Consider the following 20,057-nt stretch of genomic DNA (forward strand, 5'->3'; position numbering starts at 1 on the left):
AACACTCGGAAGACAAACTGATCTTTGCCACGCTGGCACGAGATAACATTCACCGGTGTTTGCAAAGCAAACGTACCCTAGATGCATGATCCTGATGGAAGCAGGGGCTGCTTTCTGCTAGGGAAAGGACAGTACCTGATATATCAGAGGAAATGCAAATCCGCCATGGCATAAAACTCCTTCACAATGCCTTGAACAGTAAATTCAGTCCTTTGAGCATGAAATACAGTCAACCACTTGATATACCAAACAAGGAAGTATCTGTAAAGTTAACCTTCAACTTCCTTGTGACTCTCCAATTCATTCAAGAAATAAGACGTTACAGCAGGCAGAGATCACTGCAGCCTCTTCCTCGTGTGTGTCACATATCCACAGTGATGCTAAAGATAACAAATAAACATCTTCCATTAGAAGATACTGAAATGTTTTCTTCATCCAGCCTTGTAGGTTTCCTTTTCCATATGCAGGAAGTCTTACAGAGATAAGGATTTCAATTCTTCGAAGCTACCTCCAATTTTGCTTCAAAAAATGAGCCCTATTTTTCAGGAGTGCTATGCTTCCACAACTCTAGCTGCTGTCTCAGGTACACTGCAAGTATTCAGCACTTCCAGAAAAAAACCCAAACAAACAAAAAACAAAACACATTTGGGTGCATGAAAAAGGACCGGCTGGAAGGAAAGAATGTTCTCACTGACCTACCAAGCAGCTGGCATTACCTTCACTTTAACTTTACACACTGAAAATGTCCTCATTTAACAGCCTCTATGACTTTTTAAACATTGACTCAAGAAAAATTTAAAAGCAGCTTTTGCAATGTCACAGCTGTAGGCTAGTTTTTCAATCCTGGAGTACAGCGAGTTACATATTTCAAGATGAAAAATCACACCTTCAAGTGCAAGATAATGCAAATTGGAAGAAATAATTTAAACTACTTGTACACAGCAAAGGGGAAAGAATTAGCTGAATCAACAGCTCAATGAAGACATCTGCTCAGCATGCAGCATCACAGAGCAAATAAAATGCTGTGGCAAATTAAGAAAGGTAAGAGAGAATAACGTGGATAAATTAAAATGGCTTTGTATAATTTCACTGACAACGGCAGGCCCGCTCTGCTCATCTCAAAGATACCAGCTCTGCAACATGACAGGTCCAAAGAGGGCAACTGGAATAGTTAGGAACAACAGATTTGTATGAAGAAAGCTGGGGGGAAAAAAAAATCTTTTAATCTACAAAAAGAAGTTCCAGAAAAATATTTACATTAACATAAAATGAATGCTACAGTAAGATAAGGTCTGACAGTCACAGAGGCTATAGTAGGAAATACCAGAAATAACTCCATGTGTTTAGTTATTTTGAATGAAGGGAAAATTCAATCTAGTTGTAACTCTGCTTGGTCCACAGTATATACTTAATCTGAGGAATGCACTGCCACAAGTATCATTGAGAAAAGTACTGTGTATATTAACGATGAGCCATGGGGGAAAAAAGCTACACTAAGACCTCTCCAACATTTTAGGGAGAGTTCAGCCTGACTTCAGTTTCACTTAAAATCAATAATGTGCATATAGCAGAGGTCTGTGCTTCTAGATGAAGCTTAAAACAAAACAAAAATTGTTCAGGATGCACAGCATTTCTTTTCCCTCCTCCTGAAGGAGCCGACAGCTATGCCCCTGACAGGGGCAAAAGGCTACATCAGCCAGGGCTGATACTTTCTGTCCCACAATGGCAATTCTAATATTAGTACAGAATAAGCATAGGGCAATTAGCAATTCCACACTTGATTTGTATGAATTAGATGAGCACTCCTCGGTCATGCATTTCCAAATACATTTCAAATCAGTTGCGTGTAAAAAAAAATTATCGTAATTTTTCATTAATTATTAACTCCATTTGTCCAGGCAGAAGGATGAACTGTAGTCCATGACAATAATGTGAATAAAGCAGTGCTTTAAAGCACGGCTTCGCCAATCTTTTGAGCTATTTATGCTAAATTCTGTGGATTAAAAAAAAAAATAAAAACTGAGACTTTAAAATATTTCTGGAAGTCGAGAAGCCTCCCTGAGGTAAGCAGTGCTCTACTTAGTGTAATGTCAATGGAACATAGCCCGGTCCTCCGGAATGCGCCGAGATGGAGAGCGCCACATGCGAGGGGCGCAGGGGCGGGGGGTGCCGGGGGCGGGGGGCGCACAGGTGCACAAAGCCGAGCGAGGCGGCTCCGCTGCGGCACAGCCGCCGCCGGGAAACCCTCGGGAAACCCTCTGGAAACCCTCTGCCGCCGCACAAGCCTTCCACGCGAAACTTGGAGCGAGCGCCCGCCGTCCGGAGCCCCCCGGCGGGGGCGGGGGGGCCCGCCCAGCGCCGCGGTGCGCGCCGGGTGCGCTTCCTCCGGGCGGCTTTTTTGGGAGACGGAGGGAAAGGGAGACGGGGAAGCGGAGCGCAGCACGCGGGCTGAGGGCTGCGGAGACACCCGGGCGGAGCGCTGCCGGAGCCCGGCCATGCCGGGCTGTGCCGAGCCCAGCCGGCTCGCCCGCGGCGGCGCGGGTGCGGCGGCGGGCGCAGCCTCCGCGCCGGCCGGGGGGGGCCCGTCCGCTCCCCAACTTTTCGCCCAACTCCGGCGCGCGCGCGCCCCGGCCCGGGGAACGGGGGACACCCCGCCGCCGCCCCGCCGCCCCCCGGCGCCACTCACCGCCAGGCCGAGCAGCAGCAGCAGCAGCGGCGGGAGCGCCCGCGGCGCCGCGCAGTGCCCGCGCCCTGCCCCGGCTGTGCCATCCCGCGCCGCCCGCACGCTCCGGACCCGCCGCCGCTGCGGCTGCTGCACGTCTGGCGGCGCACGCGCGCTCCGCCGCCACCGCCCGCCCGCGCCGCGGCATGACGGGGGCTGTAGTCCGGCCGTCCGGCCCGCGGGATGCTCATCCCTCCCCCCCGAGCACTGTGCGGCTCGCACGGGGGCCCGCGCGTGGCGGCAAACACCTCCGTCAACCCGCCAAACTACTGCCGGCAATCGCAAAGCAACCTCCGCCCAATTCGTTCTAACAGAGGTTAAAAAGTTGCAGCTCTTCTCTCACGTCCCACTGGCCTCCCCTCCGGGGTTAGTTCTTTGTGCCTCTCTCCTTCTCTCCCAGCGTGTGCCTTACTCCAGAAAGCGTTATGGCAAATAGCCTCCTTCTCGATGCTTGTTTGTCAAGGTTTTTAAAAGCTTTAGCTGGTCTCACATCTGAAGTAAGAGGTGAATACCCTTATTCACCACAACAAATAATGAAAGAGGAGAAAGAGTGAACCGGTAGAGAGGCTCAGAAACTAGCACCTGTTCTTCTCGTAAGTTGTTCCCACTCATTTTCATTAAATCCTAAAGGTGAACTCTGTTCATCCTCACGTGTTGGCAATGATACTGAAGTGCAAGCAAATAAACACGCCCTGTCCAACCGGGATCAATTTGTGCAGCCTCCATTATAATCACAGTATTGGAATGTTTGCTGCATCCAGACAAACAAATCGGTCTGTGCCCTTAGTTAGGTACATCCAGTGAGCCAGCTCTGCCTCGCAAGGACATCCCAGATGTCCTGCCAGTCATGTTAAGGTCAAAGCGGGTCAGCTGCGTTATAATTGGCTTCCCACAAACAGAAGGGATCTTCACCTACCACCCAGTGGCTGTGTGAAATTCTTCATTGGCTCAGAAACATCAAAGGAAAATCAAAGGCATCTTTTCGAGTCTGATCCTTACAGCTGACTGTCACCCGAGCATTAGACTAAGAGGCTGGCTGCAAGGGAGCAATTTGTAGATCCACACAGCTGACTGATCACTTCAAGTGGTGATCATGAAAACTGAATGACGTTGACATTAACAAGTCCCCTGGTGGAGATATAATTTTGCAAAGCAGAAACACATACAGAGAAAGTTATTACTATTAACATTTACACTTTTGTGGCATCTTTTGCGGCAGAACGGGAGCGCACTTTCTCAGTCACAGCTGGATAACCTTTAGCAAATCATTTCACAGTGCTATGCCTCACTTCCCATTTGCAGAAGGCCTCAGTTAGTCTGCCTTAAAACGAGGTTAGCAATCCTCAGCTCACACTAAAATGACAGTGAAAGCACACACGAGGCACAGCCCAGGAGCCATGAGAAGGAGTTTGGAATTAGGAAGGACACAAGGCTGAAGAGAGACTTCAGCAAGGAAAATGGGTGAATGGATGGACGGATGGCTGGCTGGCTGGCTGGTTGGATGAATGGAGGGGTGTGCTACATTAGTTACCACCACTGCTGGTGCCAACTTCCCAGTCTGTAATAATCAGCCTACTAGTAAAAGGCTCTGGATCCCCAGTTGAATCCCAGTTCAAATAAGCTAACAAAACCTGCAGGAATAGGTAACCTCTTCTAGATCCTGTTCACCTTCACATCCCCAGCCTAGAGCTGAAAGGCTTCTGCATGCAACTACCCTGACTCATCCAGACCTCTAATCTCTGTGGGATATCCAGATCCTCAAAGACTGTTTGAGTCCTCCTGTGACTCTTTTGTGTAGAAAAATGTTATATCTTCTAACACTTCACATGACAGTTATCAGTATCAGGCAATGTAAAAGTAACCTCAATGTGGTGATATATCTGTGCTGTGACATAACCATACAGGATGTGCTGCCATTGTGATAGGAAAGGATAAATTGTGGGACATGGTTGTTTTGTCACAGCAGTACATTTTTATCATGATGGCAAGAAGAAACATTCTCAGGAAGAAAGAAAAAAAGAAGACAAGCTATTTCAAACTGAGCTTCTGAAAGGTTATATAAAAAATCCAGTTTGGGAAGCTGCAGTTTTTATATATAGGAGAATACAGAAAAGGTATCCATGTGGCAACTACAGCTTCTTTCTTGCAGTTCGGCTCGATAATTTGTATTGACATGACAGACATTGCCAAAACTTAAGAGACAAGATCATTGAGCATCTGTCGCAGGTCAAAATAATATATCAACTATCAGCTCTAGACAAGGCTTTACACAGTGGCAACTACTTAATCAATCCAGTCGTGCATTACTAATGAACTCATTACAGTTGTATCTCAGTGCGCTGCTATCCAGTGTCCCAAGTTTACCCTGTATCTGCTTGACATTAATATCATATGCTGCTTGCTTCCTTGTAATTGTAATATTTTTACATGGCACGGTAAAACACTGTGGAAGCATTTGTTAATTCACCACTGAGAAGCAAGAAAGCACTACTGCCCTTGGATTATAGATCAGAAAACAGTAGCAGAGAGATTATATGATTTGCTCAAGGCTATAAAACCAGACAGTTTCAGATCATGTTCATTTCTGCACTGCATCTGCTAATCCTTACTTGTCTATCTATATTCAGACACCTCTTTTACCAAGAATGACATACAAAACTGGACTGACAGTAAGTATGTCTGTAAGGAATTACACCTTCCACATTTCCTATATGTTTCTGCTTTATTTGACAAGATTGACTCTTTGGTCTCTTTTTAACCTGAACAAGTCTCTAGTGGCCTCTCACAAAAGGTAAAATGAGTCACTTCTACCACAAAAAAATAACAGCAGAGCAGACTGAAAAAGATACAAGCCAGATTTGCAAGCCATACTGAATCCAGGGGCAACACGGGCTACACTTGGACCCCAAACTATACAGCATTTGCCCAGGATGAAAGCAGGATTTGTTCACTGCCTTAACTACATGAAGTTCTCCTTCCTTCCTACAAGCAACATCTCTTTCTTCTTTAGTTCAGCTTCAGCCAACTGATTTTGATCTGCAGGCTTATCTCCCCTAAGTTTTGTGACATCTGTGTCATGTCACTGATTGCATCAGCTGAAAAAGAGACATACGAGCTGGTTGCCATCAACAGATTGATGGTATCGTAGCCCTCGGCTCCTCATGACCTTTCCTACAGCTCTTCAGCATATGATGAAAAGGAAAAGAGACAGGACCAGCCCCTGTAGGACTTTACATAGGAGTGGTCTCAGAGAAGAAGCACAGCTGTACATTGCTTTTCTCCAGCTGATGTCTGTCAGAAGGGAGAGCCTGAAGGCAGCTTTCCACTCCTGCAGCCTCCTCAGCACCTGACAGCAGGGCTGCAGATGCAGCATATCCATACACATCAACTAACAAGTTCCATGGAATACCATTAGCCACCATAATAATGGCTACGAAGGTGCATCTGTTACATAAAGTATTGGTTTTTAGGTCACACGTTCCATACTTTTGCATGGACTCTTTTTAACGCTATTTTTAAATACATCATGAGTCCCAAGGGACAGTTGTCTGTCATTCAAGCCATGATATATTTATGCTTTTCTCCTGGTTTGCTCACTGTAGTCAATGGGAATGGCATGGAGGCAAGCTGGGATGGAGTTCAGTGTGAATGCTTTAATGGCAATGCTCTGCAACAGTGCTGTATGCAGCATATAACTCAGGGCCTCCATTTCCTACATCATACTCCTTTACATTTCAGAGATCTAGAAGGATGGTAGACTTTGTACAGACCTTGCACAGCACAAAGAAAAAATACACACATGCTGCGTACATTCATGGGAATTTTACTTTTATACTTTATGGTTGTTGTTTCCTTCATTCTAGAATAAAAGTACTTTTGGACCACAGGTAGACAGATGCTCTTTATATATGAGAGAAAAAAAAACAGCCAGTACTACAAGAGTCAGTTAAAAGTTGAGTACAGATATTTTCCAGATATTTCCTCCTAGATATTTTCCATTACAGTTTTTATTGCTTTTTTTAAGTCTGAGTCTGCATGCCCCTTTACATTTAAGAGGCCCTACTGTTAAGAACACTGTCGTTTCTTTCACTGAGTCTCCAAAGCTGGATATAATGTGTTCCTGAGTAACATAAAAACCTTCTACAGTACAAGCACCTTGCTGGCAGGTAGTAGATAATTTACGTCTCACAGTTACCTGCTGAGAGAATAGTTTAAACAAGATTAAAACAACCACTGGAGTCTAGCTGTTGTGCACTGACTGCAGCACTGCTGCATGTTCCCAAGTACTGTGATCAACAGTTTTCCAGTGATTTGCATAAGCTTTATAAAATATTTATAAATATTATATTATAAATATAATATAAAATATTACTGTATCATCAAGGAAGTATCCGAACAATGAGCTTGTGAAGAGGCCTGAGATCTGAATCTGAATTCCATGAAGAGTCCAACCACAGGTTTCCTGCATGGGGATTTGCATGTCATGTGATCTACAGGGGGCTGACATCACCTGTAAATCAAAAATAGGTACATTAGTGCAGTTTAGCTAACACCTCTTGGATTGAGATGGCCTACTCTAGTAATAGGGGCCTGGCTGGTTATTTTGGAACAATACAAGTCGCTGTTCTGCTGGCAAAATGCATTGTAGACAATCAAAATACTATTCGGTGTAAAACAATGTTTGCAGTACTGCCCTCAGTATTCAGTGGAGCTGTATCCATTCACAGTAGCTAAGCATCTGTCTCCATATTCTATCTAAAAATGTGTTAACATTCAACCATCAGCATATATTTGCTGCAGATGATGTCCTACCAAAATATTTTTCATACGTCTATCCTATGAGAATATAACCAATACATCCAATATATACATATTCAGTACTTTTCCCTCTCCATATGTAGATAGATAACTTTAAATCTACTTTTATTACACATATATTATTGCACACATATACATGATATACATGGCATGTAATAAACAGATGCCTTGTGTGGATTTATACGATTTTATAATAATTAGTAAATATCCAGTTAATATGGGGTTTTTTCTCCATTTTCAGTTTCTGTGGAATTAGTTTGTGTGATTAAATAGTGCTTGTTCAAACTCAAGATCAGCAGTCAAAATCAGGTGTATGACTATGCAGTCACTAGCTACAACATGTAATATGGCAAAGTTTAATGAGAGGGATTTTCTTCCTGGAAGATCTTGTCTTTGCAAGGACCACTACTCACAGCCATATGAAAGAATCTGTGCTGTGATTAAGCTAGCATAAGAAAACCCCATCCTTATGATCAAATCCCTTGGCTTTCTGCAGTTCTTCACTCAGAGTAGCAATTTAGCAATCCTGTAAGGAATTTACTAGGTCCTTAGGATTTTCTCTCTATAAACCTCCTTCCTTCCCTGCATATTGCAGTAACCCATCTTTTAGTAGGAAAACACCACAGAGAATGCTGTGTGGGAAAAGAGATTGTAGTAGAAGCAAAGAAGCAAGCGGGAATAAGACCTTGATCCTAAACTCTTTGAAGGTAATGGATTGACTTCAGCAGGCTTTGGCTCAATCCCCAGCTGTCAGGGAGAAAAGTCAGTAAAGAAAGGAGAAAAACAGCTGAGAATCAACAGGGAAACAAAGGAGGCAGAAAGAAAAAATACTGAAGACAAAAGGAAGAAATCAGAAAGGGTAAAAAGTAGAGTGCCAAGGGAAGAACAATCTGGAAAATAAATGGATTGTGCAGGAAGCTGCAACAATGAATGAATCATTTAACACAGATCTTACATGCACAAGGTTGTTTTGCAGGCCAAGAACAGGAGTCAGGAGACTTAAATTCTGTTTCAAAGAATGTTGACTGTTGCCTGTCACAAGACTGACAACTATCAGTAACCCTGTATTATCTTCCTTGCTTTCTTCTCTTGAAATACACATACACCTGATCTGACTTTGGTTTTGGCCTTTTGGGAGCCCATAGGCTGAAAAGTACCCCTAGGATAAGATGAGGACTAGAATGAATCTGTTGGAGACCAGGATGAGCAAGGAAACACGATGAGGAACCTGTGTGAAGGGCACATCTAAGAGACTGTGTAGAGACACAGGCAGGGATGGTGGGCAAAACTCTTGGATGCATGAGGAGTCTGTGATTGCATGAGGACATTGGGGACAGAGTCTAGGACTGAATGATGGATTGAATGGGGAAAACTCAACTGAATTTTCAAAACCGGTGGATGAAGCTTAAGGTAACAAGACAGGAGCTACAGGACAGCAGAAGCTGTAGGCACACACTTCCCCAGAACCATTAGATTCCCAGATTTCTGGTCTCAGTCAGCATGTGCCTCAACACACTCTTATCTACAGATGGCAATTTGCTATTTCTATGAGTTAATTCTGGTGTCTTAACTACCAAGATGGTGATGTGGAATTTTACTGATGTCAAAGATAGAGTATAACCTGCAAAAGGGAAATCTTCTTTGTCTGGATTGCTTTTTTAAAAAAAATAGGAAATCACATGCACACAAAACTCTGTTCAGAGGGAACAAAATCACTCACTCAAAAGTCAGGAGATGCTAGATTAGGAATGCTTGAAAAATTGTAGTAGCCTCCCGTGAACGTGGTTTGTGGGATGGAATTTTTAATGACACAATTATTTTTTTCCTCACAGATTGCCTAAGCTGTTTGTTGCAATAGTTGGGGGATGTATAATTAAAGGCAGGAGATAACTGAAAGGAAAAAGATGGTCTTATCGTTAATGCAATGTGACCTCTATAACATTGGGCAAATTGCTTAAATGAAAATTTCCCACATTATCTCTAAATGTTCATATCTCTGTTTCTGAGTATCCAACTTGGTATCTGAACAGATTTGTAGAAATGCTGAGCACTCATAAGAGAAACTGAATTGAATGGGAGCAGTGCAGTGAGTACTTAACACTCTGTACAGCTGACTATTCTGAAATAGGAGATCTTTGACAGTTAGACTGCATTCAAAATAGCAAAGTCAATCTTAGATTTCCTGCCTATGAAGTGGAAAAGCATCCTTTTTTGTTCTACTATGTAATGGAAGAACAAACTTATCACAGGCATGAAGCACTTGGGCTCTTTAGTGATAAACAACATACAACAATTCTGTTATAAAGAATATAACTCACATCAAAGGGAAGTCTGAGTAGCATACAGTAGGGAGGCAAGGGACATATATGGATCACGGAGGTTAAATCAAAATATGAATAGCACCATCTATCCTGTACACTGAAAGAGGAAAGGGATTGTGGAAAAAAAAACATGGTCAAATATTAACAGATGCCTGTTTATCTAAGAAAACAGTTTTGGAGAAAACGAGCAGTGACAAGACAAGAATGTGTTCAAAAACATTCTGTCAAGCCTATGCAAAAATGTGTTAAGGACCTATAAAACTGAGATAATGATACTTTTCCTTGCAAGCAAAGTGCTTGGAGAATTGCTGGTGAAATCTGCTACAAGACTTAATGCATTTTTCTTTTCACAGGAACTATAAGACCTCACCAAGTGACTCCAGGATAGCTCAAAGGATGAATCTGAAGACAATTGCAGTCAGTGGGAAGTTAGTTAATTTCCGGGGTTTTGGAGCAAAATCCATGAGCCATCAAATCCAGTTTCATTTTACAAAGTGACTTGATGTCATGAGCTGTAGACCCTAGAGACAAAACCATGGAGCTGAGGTTATTCGGGTGACATAAGCCAGGATCTGGGTTTGGTTTATTTTTTAAACAAGTTGTGTCTTGGCAGCAACCCAGGAAAAAAGCAATATACATAAAAATAATAAGAGAAAGAATAGCATGGTCATAAAACAGCAACTGAAGTCTGTGAAATATAAGAGGGGAGCAGCACTGAGTCACTAATAAGGCATTGTCCAGCTGAACTAGTAAAAAGCAATAGAAGGAGGTTTAGCTGAAGCTGACAGGGTCACCTGAAGCTCCTTTCTCCACACATACAGCAGAAGGACGTAGTTGAATTGAACAGATTTCTTCCCTCTGTCAGTTATCCAGCAGAAAAACTAAGCACCTGCTGAAGGCTCTTGTCAATGACAAGCAGCAAATGGCAGCACTAAAAGTGCAAGCCAATGCAGCGAATGTGACCTGAGAAATATAGGCTGACAGTGAAAAATGCTGCAGATCTGAAGTGCTCCATAGCTCTCTGAGTTTATGAAAGCAGTACATCCGGGCAGCTCACATGGGAAACAATGACAGGGCACACACATGTCTGAGATGTTACTGGAGAGAGACAGAAAATGCAAGGTCCTAAGCATCATTTAGAAATGGAGTCTTACCACCATAGTAAAAAAAAGAGAACCAGATTCCCCATTTTTGCCAAATTCCCAGGCCCATCCTGTTGCCGAATGTCCAGGCCCTGCTTTAAGTCAGCTGGACATACTGTTCCCAGCATTGTCAAAATACTCCTTAAAAGGCCAAAGACTCAAAAGCTTCTGCCTGTCACTGGCACAAGATCTACTCCACTGTGAGTTCCCATGTAGGCTTTTATCTCACTTTGCACATGGTTTCCCTGAGGCTTGGTTTATTCCACGCCACACTGTGGAAAAAGGCTACATGTCCATTAGTGCCATAAGTAACAGGGAGTTACTGTCACTACAGCTGGGCTGCAGCTCCTCCATGTAGGTGGGGGTTTGAGAGCTTAGTAAAGGGACACCAGATATTTTCTTGAATAGCTTATCCTTAAAGCCTGCTCTGAGGGGAACGTGAGCAATCCCAGATTCAGTGAATTTGTCCAAATGAAGAATTACCAAATACTTATGTTCTTCTAGTAAACTTCTCAAGACAAGAGCTCTAAGGTATAAGCCCTTTTATTCTGTTGTCATATCTTTGGAAGAGGAATCCCCTTTTCTCTAGATAACATCTCACACCATGGTGGCATTGCAACCTTGTTATAGTAATATCCATTTTCCATTTTCTCTTGATTCAGTCTTGAGGTGGTCAGAAAAAACAGAAATGGAAATGTTGAACTATGCATGACCTGTGAATTCTTTGTTACCACAGATCTCTTGGGTTTGTGCTTTTCAATGTCACATTAAAATCTGATTGGTTGTATATGCCTAAATGGCAAACTTTTAAGTGGGAATGGACTTGTTTTTAATATTGTGTACTCACAGGAAGAGTTTAGGGGAAGAACCTTTTCTCTAATTGGCATATAATGTGATTCTGTGATGAGGAACATGGATATATTTGGGTGACATAAATCAAAACACTCAGCATCTGTACCACAAGAGGGACGATATGACTTATACAATGGAAAATCATGACTCTCAAATCTTCTGGAAATACAAAACCACAACTTTAATCAAAATCTGTTGGCTTTATGCTGTTAATACTTAAATATTACAATACATGCAAGAAAGATTACATATTGAGACTCAGCAAAATAAGTTAATTTCTCTGCAATGTCAGCTCATGTTCCTTTCTTAAAGCATCTTGTGTGGAAAAAGCACAGCTGACTTCTGACATGGTTTTGCTTTTGTAATTGGATTTACATAATGTAGTAAGATGCCCTTTTAAATTTCCTTCTTTTCAAATCTGTTTATTGTTTTTCTCTTATCACATTGACAATACTACCACAAGGCCTATTTGATTTATAATTGCATTTTGGTAGATGAATTTGTTAGCATAAATATCACATTTCTTTGCCCACACTGCTAGTAAGAAAATATTTTAAATAATTTTAAAAATCCATTTGACCTTTCACTTTTGATGACCTTTCACTTTTGCAGAGTTCTGAGCAACTCCACCAAGTGTATGAGTAAGACAGCTTCCTTCCTTTGGAATAATTTTATGGTTTATGTAATAAGCAATGCAGAGAAAGTAAATGTTCTTTGTTTACAAACAAAGAACTCCCATTCAAGTGTAAAACAACTGTTATTATTAATTATTTACATTGTGATAGCTCTGCAGAGACACCATCATGGAGCATGGCTCTATTATGTTAGCTGTTATACAAACATAGATGAAAAAGACAATTGTGACTATTTCTTATGCCCAGTATACTAAGCTGCCTAAGGTAACAATGATTTGTTTATAAAAAGCAGGAAAAGGCCTGGATTAATCCAAACAAAAAAGCCTAATTGTACTACTAAAATCATTTGTCGTAAGGAAAAAGGAAACAAAACTAGAAAAGAATGTGCTGCATTAACCTCACATCTGTTTACTGTTAATAGAGGGATCAGCTATTCAGCTCTTCAGAAGGACCATTAAAAAAACAAGACTGAAGAGGAATCAAGATGATGGTGAAAGGAAAGTGAGACATTTTTTAATGGCTGCTTCCTACATTACCTTCTGCGTGCTGAAATACACCGGTGCACTAGGGGAACATCAAAGTCAGAGCAGATCAGGCTCTAGAGGAAGACTAGATGACTCATTACTTTTGCCAGCTTTAGCTAAAACTCAAATGAGCACTGAGTTCCTCTTCCTAGAATCACAGAATATCCTGAGTTGGAAGGGACCCACAAGGATTGTCAAAGTCCAAATTCTGGCCCTGCACAGGACACCCCAGGAATCCCACCACGTGCCTGAAAGCATTGTCCAAACACTTCTTGAACTCTGTCAGACTTGGTGCTGTGATCACTTCCCTGGGGAGCCTGTTTCAGTGCCCAACCACCCTCTGGGTGAGGAACCTTTTCCTAATATCTAACCTAAACCTCCCCTGACAGAACTTCAGGCCATTCCCTTGGGTCCTGTCACTGGGCACCAGAGAGATCAGTGACTGCTCTGTTGTTGCTCTTTCTTCTGGATCTTTTTTCTTTTCAGTCTATTTCTTCTCTATCTTTCTCTTTTTAGCTTTTGTTTAAGTAAGGGTTCTCATTAGTTGTCTGGGATCACAGGCCTTGTTGCTGTGACATTAAATAGGTTGAGATCACTGCATTCAAAATCCTGAGTCCTATTTAACTTTTTAGAACTGGACGTGAACACATTTGACTCAGTCATCAAATTTAAAATAACAGTGATGCAGAGAGTGTACAATCTAGAAGCATTACATCAGTCTAAACTTATAAAAATATTTCTAATTTTGGACCCAGAACTACCTGAAAGTGTTTCTGTTATTAATAAAAGCAGCATCAGTAGATGTTAGATCCCTCAGAAGTTACAGGTTTAAGAGATTGATGCAGGAAATGTGCAGCATATCAGGATGCTGAAGTCTGTAAAACTACAGGCAAGCATTCTAATTACTGGATTACATTTCCTTCTCCTATCACATTGCTGTTTCCAGCAGATTTGATTCATTATTGTTGCTTCATTTTTCAGTATTATGCCAGTTTCCGGGGCAGCCAACACAATACACTGGGTTCTGCTGAATTCTCTAGAAGCAACAGCCTCCCACAAAACCCCACTCTCTTCAGAGTGCCTATTTAAGCTGGGATTAGTATGTCAGGAAGCAGTCAGGCATGTCTTTTTCTGTATGCTTGCTAAACAATACTTAACCTACTGTGCCAGAATCTAGAGAAGGTTGTTTTCTCCTTTAGACTTCTTCCGAGAAAAAAATTGTTCCCTTTCACTCTAAGAGGGTTGTTTCCATTAGGCTTTTGGAGAAGCAATCTCTGCTAGAAGGCATGATCATGATCATAAAGGTATCTCAGCACCGTAATTCATGTATGAGAATTAGAGGGAGCAGCCCCTGTCATTTAATCTGATTCCCAGGGAGCTGAGAAAGAAGCAGGCAGAAGCAGTGTCTGTTCAATTTGTCAAGGGGAAATCTGACAAAAAAAGTACAGTTCTAGTCTGGTTTTGGTGAAGAGCTGAGCTTTTGATAGAACTACTTTAATTAAAAATATTTCTGGTCAATGGTGCTCGTTCTCTGCAGAAAATTGCAGCTGAAGCAGTGATCATAATCCTAGCTATTACAATTTCATATTATTATTGAGTCTTTCATATATTTACTTTGATTGTCTTATACTCTTCTTCTTTTTAGGCTGTATTATCTCCTTGGTGTGTTGTGGCCATGTGACTGCTGTGATGCACCATTTCCCTGTACAAATAAAGTGAAAGAGGAGGGCATGTTGATCTACTTATTCATGACAAGGAACCCAACCTTCAATGAAGAATGTAATTTTGCAACACCTGGACTACAGTTCCCATAAGGCAGAGCAGCTGTGTTTAGAAACCAAAATATTTTTCTTTCTCCCTGCCATTTCAGACTATTCTATCTAAAAAAAGTCTCCTCAACTGCCCATTTTCCAAGCAGCTCCAACCAAGTATCCAAAATGAGATAATAGAGGAAATAACAGATGAGAGACCTAGTTAAGGAAAAAAAAAGAAACCTAGACTTTTCTTCAGATTTCATCATCTTCTAATGAGTTTATTTACTTTTATGTGAGGTACTTAGGCTGATTCTTCTGAAAAATTGGAAGATAATAATGATCAATCTACATTTACTTTGCACATAACCGTAGAGGTTATGATGCATGGCATAATTGCAGTGTACTGAACATTTCCCTTTTATAGCTGGCTGCAGAGACTGTAATAGCCTGTTACTCATTTCTAGGTGAAGGAGTTCCTCCTTCAGTTTATGGATTCATGCTTCTGCTGCTGAAATTTTTGAACTTGATTCTGACTGGCAGTTGTAGACAGCTACTTTTAATTATCATACGAACACTGGTTTACCATTCTCCTTTCAAAACAACCCCAGTACACCTGAAAACAACACTGTATCAAACAAGCCAAAGATGCTCTTAGAAAAGAAGTTTTCCAAAATGCTCTTCTTTACAGGTAATAATTTATCACATGCTTTAAGCATTCTTGTTTCTTTGTTTCATTTCTCTTTTTCTCAAAGACGATAAAAAAATAGAGAAGACACAAGGTTAGATCTGGCATAACTCCAACACCAGTTCATATCTTATTCACCAATAAATTATTTATCTATTTTCCTGAGAAAGACAATCAACATGCAAACAAAATCAGGATGTATTATGTGTATTTACAAGCAAGTGAAACATAACAAAGATAAAAGAAAGAATTGAAAATTTAAATTATTCTTGAGGAAAAGACACCAGGGATAAAGTGAAATTTCATGAATGTATTCAAGTACATTGGCCTAAATCCATGCCAGCTATTAATCCATAGCTCACAGATGAATTTGCTTCACTGTTATTTAAAAACAGAACAAAACCTGAGCAGTTACCATGAGCTCACAAACTCAGCATACAGCACAATGCAGTGAATTAGACCAGAGAAAACACATTTAGTTAGAGAGCTGCCACCAAAAAGAAAGGATGAGCTGGTAGCTGTGGCTTTAGTGCATGACTGATGGGGCTGGGATCACTTCTTGTAAAAATCATCCTCTGTGGGTCTGTTCCCTGAGTAAAATAAACCTATTTTACCTTTCTGCATCATGAAAACCTTCAATGAAGACATGCTGTGCTGTCATTTGAGACCAATCTGCCCCTTGGAGACCAAAAGCCGTGCACCAGCCATTTTCCTGGGGGTTGTCCTGAAATGCTCCAGCCATTTCAGCCAAAATGTGGCTAAGTTTTGAAGGGAAGAATGTAGTGGTGCTGTTGTCTGTGCTGACCAACAGAGAGGATGAGCAGACCTGGCAGGAGCTGTCCCACAGGAGGGGCGGCACTGCCTGGCCCTGAGGGGAGACCCGTCCTGGCGGTTGCCCTGGATAATGGCTGTTCCACTACACCTGTGCCTGGCATCCCCCTTCCCTCAGGATTTGCTGTGGTGCCCTGATGGTGCTGGGTGTAAAGGGAGGTGACCAGCAGTGGGACCGGCTGAAATGGGTCCTGCTGCCATGTCAGGAGCTCTTTGGTGGCTGTCACCCAGGAGGAGGTAAGGCTCCACATTCACAGCTATAACTGATTTAGAGAACCTATGAAAGGGTTTCCTGGGGTTTTGGGGGGAAACTTGAGACTGTCTCTTCTTAGCATGGCAGGAGCTCTCTGGGTGGGTGCTGGGTCCCTGTCACCACTCGCCTGACCCAGAGGTGATTCCATCGGTTGTGAAGGGACAGAATGATGTTAGGGCTCTGCTGGAAGGTCCAAAGTGGACAGCCCCCGGAGTCTGAAGGTCCTGAGGGGACTGTCCCTGCTTGACAGAGTAGCTATTGGGAATGTTCCACGCAGGGAGGGCAGCACTCAGCGCTGAGGGGGCTGCCAGCTGGCGGAGGGCATTATTCGCAGTAGGTTTCTCTGTGGATTCATAACAAATATTTGGGAGTGGAAGGAAAAAGCAAACTTTGTTGTGCTGATTCACAGGGGATGTGTGCCAGGGAGCCATAAGAACTGGAGGCTCCCCGGGCTCTGGGGTAGCAGGCAGGGGGGCCTGGGGACACAGGCCGGCCTGGGAAGGCCCTGGAGTCGATCCGGGTATTCAGGTGTAAAAGCGCACTCAGGGCCCTGGCAGTGGGCTCTGTGCTGCTGCAGGTACTGGGTGAGAAATGAAATCAAATAGCACAGAATTCTGCAAAAGGAAGCATCTGATAAAAATAAGCATTTTTGCTGAGTATGGAATGCATTGTGACAGGAAGCCACAGAGTCCAAGACCTTAAAAAGATTGAAGAGGGTTTGGTCAGTTATGTTACAGCAAGATTGCCCAGATTTGGCATTATTTATGTCAGACTTCAGAGAGATTTTAAAGCATGTGCTCCAGAGAAGTACTGAGTCTCTCAAGAGACTGAGATTTAAAGCAGAAAAAAAAGCATCAGATTATGTCACTGCCCTCTTAAACTACAATTAGAGAGGATACTGATCTGAACAGATTGCCAAGTTGATAACACATGACAATTCTTATACTCTGAGTGCAGCCCTGAAAAACAAAAGTGTGTGTGAAGGGTGCATGATTTTGGATTTTGCAAAGGCTACCTGCTGACAAATGAAAGCATATCTGACCTGAGCATCTTTCCATCAGCGAGGTTCCATCCTTCAGGAAACAGCAATAACTGACAAAAATGTTATTGCTTCCACAAATTAATTCAGGTTTCCTGCTCTTTTATCTGGTACATAGTATTTTGTTCTCTCTCTCTCCCCTGCCCTCCCTTTTTATTCTTGGATGCATAGGAGACAGGAATCCTCCATCACTTAGGTAATCACTTGTATTTACAAAACCAATCTGGTGTTACAACATTTCTGATGACACATGAAAAATTACCTCTGGATGCGCCAGTGTATCAGCACAGCAAACAATAAGCAGGACATGGAATCCTGTGGCAACTCACATACAAGTTTAGAAAAGTTAGAGTATGTGAATATGGGAGGAAAGCTGCCATTTGTACCAGCTGTCCTGCTGCCATTCCCAGTTCAGGCAGCAAAATGTGGTTCTTCAAAGTATACAGACTACAATTTGACCTTAAGGATTTCCTGGGTGAGCCTTAAAGAGAAAGTAGCATTAGTTGTATCAAGCCTTCCCCATAAAGCACACGTCTGTGTAAAAGGTAATAAATTAGAAATATGTTTCTTTATATACTTTTAAGCACTCTGGGAGCTACTGGGATCCTTTGGCTGCCACTGAAGTGCAGTCATTCCTTGGCTGCAAAACAGCAGCTGCTGTAAGATCCATTATTGAAAAGTTTGAACATTGTGTGTGTAGAATACTATTTCTTGCTGAAACCACATGGCAAATATGAACAGTAATGCAAAGAATTGAGTGATTTTCAAATACTGTATTGTCACAATCTCTGCCTCAGATCTCTCATGGATTCTGTTTTTCCTTCCAGTGTCACAGTCTTTTTCTCAATATTTTCAAACATACACTGGAGTTACCATAAAAATAGTTAAGCAAAATTAGAGTGACTATTGGCAACAATCTGAATCTAAGCTTCCTTCAACAGGAGGTGTGCATCTGCTTTGCTGCACCCTGTCTTTCAGCATTCTCTTGGGAGAAGTACTGGGAATTGACACTTGTTATTGTGGGCTTTTTTTCTGTTGCATGCAGACATGTAATTTTCTCTCCAGGTCACTCAGCATGTTTGTTCTCCCCTCTTACTTGTTTGTTGCCCTCTTATTTTCAGCATTGGCTGAAAGTTTGCTCATAGCTGGATTTTTGTCAGACATACCTGACACAGAAAGAGTTCAAAGAAATATGCTTATTTTGGAGTCTAGATGGTCAAAAAAACCTCCAAACAAACAAAAAAAACCCCAAAACAAACAAAAAAACCCCAAACCACCAAACCCCAAGGAAAAAAAAAAGGTTTTGGAAATCTTAAATTAATATTGACTTGAGCTCCAAGCAGCAGAAAAACATCACAACTTGGAGACTGACAGATGCTTTACTATTCTGACAGCAATGGTCTTAGTAGATTGGAGTTTGAGAACTGCTGCATTTGCTGAATCAGTAAAACTGATTGCCTGGAAACCAAACTGCTAAATACTTGGAACACCTATGCAAAGATCTTGCCTTGCTATCTCCTGCTGTTCAGAAGAATTAGGGATGGATTACAGGGATGGATTACAGATAAAGTGAATCTGAACTTTCATAAAATGTGACTGGCTCTGTTGAAAGATGTGATTATTCAGACCTAGCTATTAAACTTGGGAGCTGAACCCACATTCTAACACTGTTATTCAGGCTCATCAATTGAACATCTTTGAGTAACTACAAGTGGGTGTAACTGGGACATGCAGCGAGGCACCACGATGTGTGTTTCGGTGCCTATCACTGAACTTCATGAACCCTCAGCACCATCATTTGTAGCAATGTGGCACCCAAAGCTTCTTTCAGTTGTGCAGTGAAAAATTATTGGTACTTAGGCTGCATAATCTTCTCCCTTGTTACGTCAGGAGCAAATGACAGTTTGAAGTGAGTGCTGCTGCTTCAGCGCAGCAACTGATACATCTGCTTACCTGATGCAGTTCTTAGGCAGTGATTAATGACAGCCCTTGAGTCAGAGCCTGTAACTGTGGTGAGCATTAATAGGTAAACCTACAAACAGCTCCTGAGGGAGGGAAAGGTACTGACTGGCATCTCAGTCTGACTGCCTATATCGGTCCCAATCAGATTGTTCAGAGGTCATCACATTTAAACTCAAGCATCTCAAAGGTCCAAATGTATGGCCCAGTCTGACCCTACAGGAACTGGTGGCTAACTTGTCTGATTTAATCAGACTAAGGCTGACAACCCATATTAGAACACCCATTTTCTTCTGTTGCAAAATCTAAAGTGCCAGCAGTATTGCTTCTGTGTAGAAACAAGGAGATGCAGAAATGCTTGCAATGTTAACAAAACTGGTGGAAACTCCCCATTTTTAACACAGGGTATACAAGTAAAAACACCCCAGATCATTATGCATTTAAGAACATATGCCTATCTTTAAGCAAGTGCTTGAGTATCACTGTCCTCCCCTGAACTTTAATGGGTCTTTGGGCCACTGT

At 42.2% G+C, this 20,057-nt stretch overlaps 1 protein-coding gene across 1 annotated transcript in view; it reads right to left on the reverse strand.

Moving 5' to 3' along the window:
- PDIA5 (protein disulfide isomerase family A member 5) overlaps positions 1-16,195 on the reverse strand; it is a 112,929-nt gene extending 96,734 nt beyond the window's left edge. Inside the window, exons 1-2 of the mRNA XM_029959894.1 lie at positions 16,068-16,195; positions 2,687-3,029 (exon numbers count right to left, since the gene is read on the reverse strand). Of these exons, the coding sequence (XP_029815754.1) occupies positions 2,687-3,029; positions 16,068-16,195 (471 nt within the window). The remainder of the gene's footprint in view (positions 1-2,686; positions 3,030-16,067) is intronic.
- Between the last annotated feature and the right edge of the window lie 3,862 nt (positions 16,196-20,057).

This window comes from Manacus vitellinus, unplaced genomic scaffold, assembly GCF_001715985.3.
Source record: "Manacus vitellinus isolate BGI_N305 unplaced genomic scaffold, ASM171598v3 scaffold_22_pilon, whole genome shotgun sequence".
NCBI classification, from domain to species: domain Eukaryota; kingdom Metazoa; phylum Chordata; class Aves; order Passeriformes; family Pipridae; genus Manacus; species Manacus vitellinus.